Below are 2,807 nucleotides of genomic sequence, written 5' to 3' on the forward strand. Positions count from 1 at the left end.
CATTCAATGGAAACAAAGTTCGAGTTATATATGTAATTTAAAATCTTCTATTTGCCACATTTTCAAAAAAGTAAAAAGAAACAGGTGAGATTCATTTGTAATAGTATATTTTATTTAACTCAATATACCTAAAATATTAACATGTAATCAATGTAAAAATTATTAATGAGATATTTTACATTCTTCTTTTTCTCTTATGTTTTTGAAGCCTAGTATGTTTGACACTTACAGCACATCTCAATTTGGACTGGCCACATTTCAAGTACCCAATAGCCACATGTGGTTAGTGCTACTATACTGAATACTGTCTGGGCTCTGAATTCTAGAGTTCTGTGATTCTGTGGAATAGCCTGGCAAGTAATATCTTAAGGTATGCATGTATTTATCTGATGCTCTTCTTGGAAAGGAGAGGGGCATGAGAGCCTCAGGGTGGGAATAGATTTTTTCGACGGCTGCTACGTGGCAGGCACTTCACATCTATGGACCCTGTTTGCCACCATAACAACTCTTCAGAGTAGCTTTCCATGTCTTCGTATCACAGGAAATGAACTTGAGGCTCAGGGAAGCTAAATAAACTGTGTTGAAGACAACATAGCTAGTAGAGACATGAGTAGAAACCAGGCCTGCCTGGCCCCAAGCCCTTCAAGGTGATGGCAGGGTGGGGCACAGAAGCAGTCTCCTCTTCTTCATTGATGGGATCCTCTGAACCCACCCTGAACTGTGGGGCTGTGAGGAAAGCATCGGGCTGTCCTGTCTGGTGCTCACCGCCTCACGAGCAGCCCTGGCAGGAAGGTAAAGGGAACCCACCCTAGACCCCAGGTATGTTTTTCACTCGGGGCTGAAGGACAAGTGGGCTCTGAGGCCTGTCCAGGATATCTGAAGCTCCTGTTGTCTCTGGTTGCCCCCATGCCAGCTCTTCAAACAAACCCAATTGGGAAGACAAACTCCCTGAGGTGGGACTGACATATATGGATGTGCAGGTTTAACACTGTTCAAAGGTACATAACCTAAGGCAGGGGTCCCTAACCCCTGGGCCGCTGACTGGTACCAATCTGTGGCCTGTTAAGAACCTGGCCACACAGCAGGAGGTGAGCAGTGGGTGAGCAATTGAAGCTTCATCTGCATTTGAAGGCACTCCCCATCACTAGCATCAGCGCCTCAGCTCCAGCTCAGATCACCAGGCATTAGATTCTCATAGGAGCAACAGTCCCTGGTGCCCGAAAATATCTGGGACCACTGGCCTAAGGGTAAAATGGAGTCTATAATTCTGTACTATGCTGAGGCTTGATCCTGCTCCCACCCCTTTTCACACACACACACACACCCTTCTGCATGAACATCCCCCAGCTCCTCTGTGGCTTCAACAGCAGCCTCTCAGGAGTAGGACCCCTCTTCCCTGGGAAGGTCTCAGGGCTTGGCCCAGCCACGGGTCCCCAGCCCCAGTCTCTGACGAGTCACTGTGAGGCAGGGGCAGTGGCGGGGAGGGAATAGCTCACGTGCCTCTCCTCCCCGCATTTCAATCCTCCAGGAAAAATGGAGGCATCTGCAATGCAAGGCCCGACTTGTTGATGTAAAATCTTACTCTATATTCCACCCAGGTTTATACGAGTGAATTATGCAAATCTTTGATGGAAAAATATTCCTCCGCACATCCTTGAGAGTGTAAAACCGTACTCAATAATTCATACTCGGATGTCTCTGACTGCAGGCTTTTTCTTCATTATAACTTGCACCTCGTTATTTGTCTTTCACGTTTTATTGTATATCCTGGTGTAATGCCGTGCATTATAAAATTTATCTGCTTCATTATTTGATGAGCTGGGGCTGGAGATTGTGCCGGGATACTGGTGCAAGGGCTGGAGGCCTGGGCTGCCCTCAGTACCAAGTCCTGCATGACAGAAGGCAGAGGAGGTGGCTGGTTGTATGATGTGACTTTAGGGACGTCAGAAATCACCCTTCACCTCCCCCACACCCATTCCAAATGTCTCCTCACCCACTGACTGGCATCTCAGGTCATACCATTACAGCTCCATGGCTTCTTTCCTTTCTTTCTCCAAAGGCTTATTTGTCCTTAGAAGTCAGATGACCCTGGAGAGTTTGCTGGGAAGAACATTTTCTGAGTAGGTCTTTAAAGCTGGAGGAGAAAGAAATCCTGAGGACACTGGAAAGGAAAGAAAGGGCCAGCCACTGGAGTGGGTCAGGGACATGGTGCCATCAACCACAACTCCTCCCAACCTATGTCCTCCAGCATGGCTAATGGGCACCCCTACCAGGACAAGAGCCACTGAGGACCTGTACTCTAAGAGGCACGTTTTCCCAGGAAGGTGGTGAGAAAAAGGCAAGGACAAGGACAGTCCTCTAGATGCATCAGACCAATTACCTTTCTAGGACCTGCATATTGCTGCCTCCGAGCCTTTGCCCCAGCAGGATCCACTGCCCACGGTGCCTCTGTTCTCCCCATTTAAGCCCTGCCGTGTCAGCTCTTGTGCATTTCTCCTAGCATAGTACTTTCCATTCTTTGCTGGAATTGCTCGTTTTGTCATCTGTTCTCACCACTAGAGTGAAACTCCCTGAGGTCAGGTTTGTTCTGTTCACTGTTAACTCCAGAACCCAGCGCAAGGCCTGGCACCTAGTAGATGCTAAATAAATACTTATTGAATAGATGGATGGTGCCTTCCCAGTACCCCTCAGTCAAAATTAATTTCTCCTAATACCTTCATGAAACACTCATCAAATTTTCCTCATTTTCATGTTGCTCATGCAGGTCTCTATCTCCTCCTCCCCTCTCTTTCCCCAGAAAGCAAGAA

General features: G+C 47.5%; 1 protein-coding gene across 1 annotated transcript in view; it reads left to right on the forward strand.

The window, feature by feature from the left end:
* DSCAML1 (DS cell adhesion molecule like 1) overlaps positions 1-2,807 on the forward strand; it is a gene marked incomplete at its 5' end in the record, with an annotated part of 99,650 nt that overhangs the window by 41,737 nt on the left and 55,106 nt on the right. The window contains one exon of the mRNA XM_023524890.1: positions 1,163-1,185. Within this exon, the coding sequence (XP_023380658.1) occupies positions 1,163-1,185 (23 nt within the window). The remainder of the gene's footprint in view (positions 1-1,162; positions 1,186-2,807) is intronic.

Source organism: Pteropus vampyrus, unplaced genomic scaffold (assembly GCF_000151845.1).
Source record: "Pteropus vampyrus isolate Shadow unplaced genomic scaffold, Pvam_2.0 Scaffold505, whole genome shotgun sequence".
Lineage (NCBI taxonomy): Eukaryota > Metazoa > Chordata > Mammalia > Chiroptera > Pteropodidae > Pteropus > Pteropus vampyrus.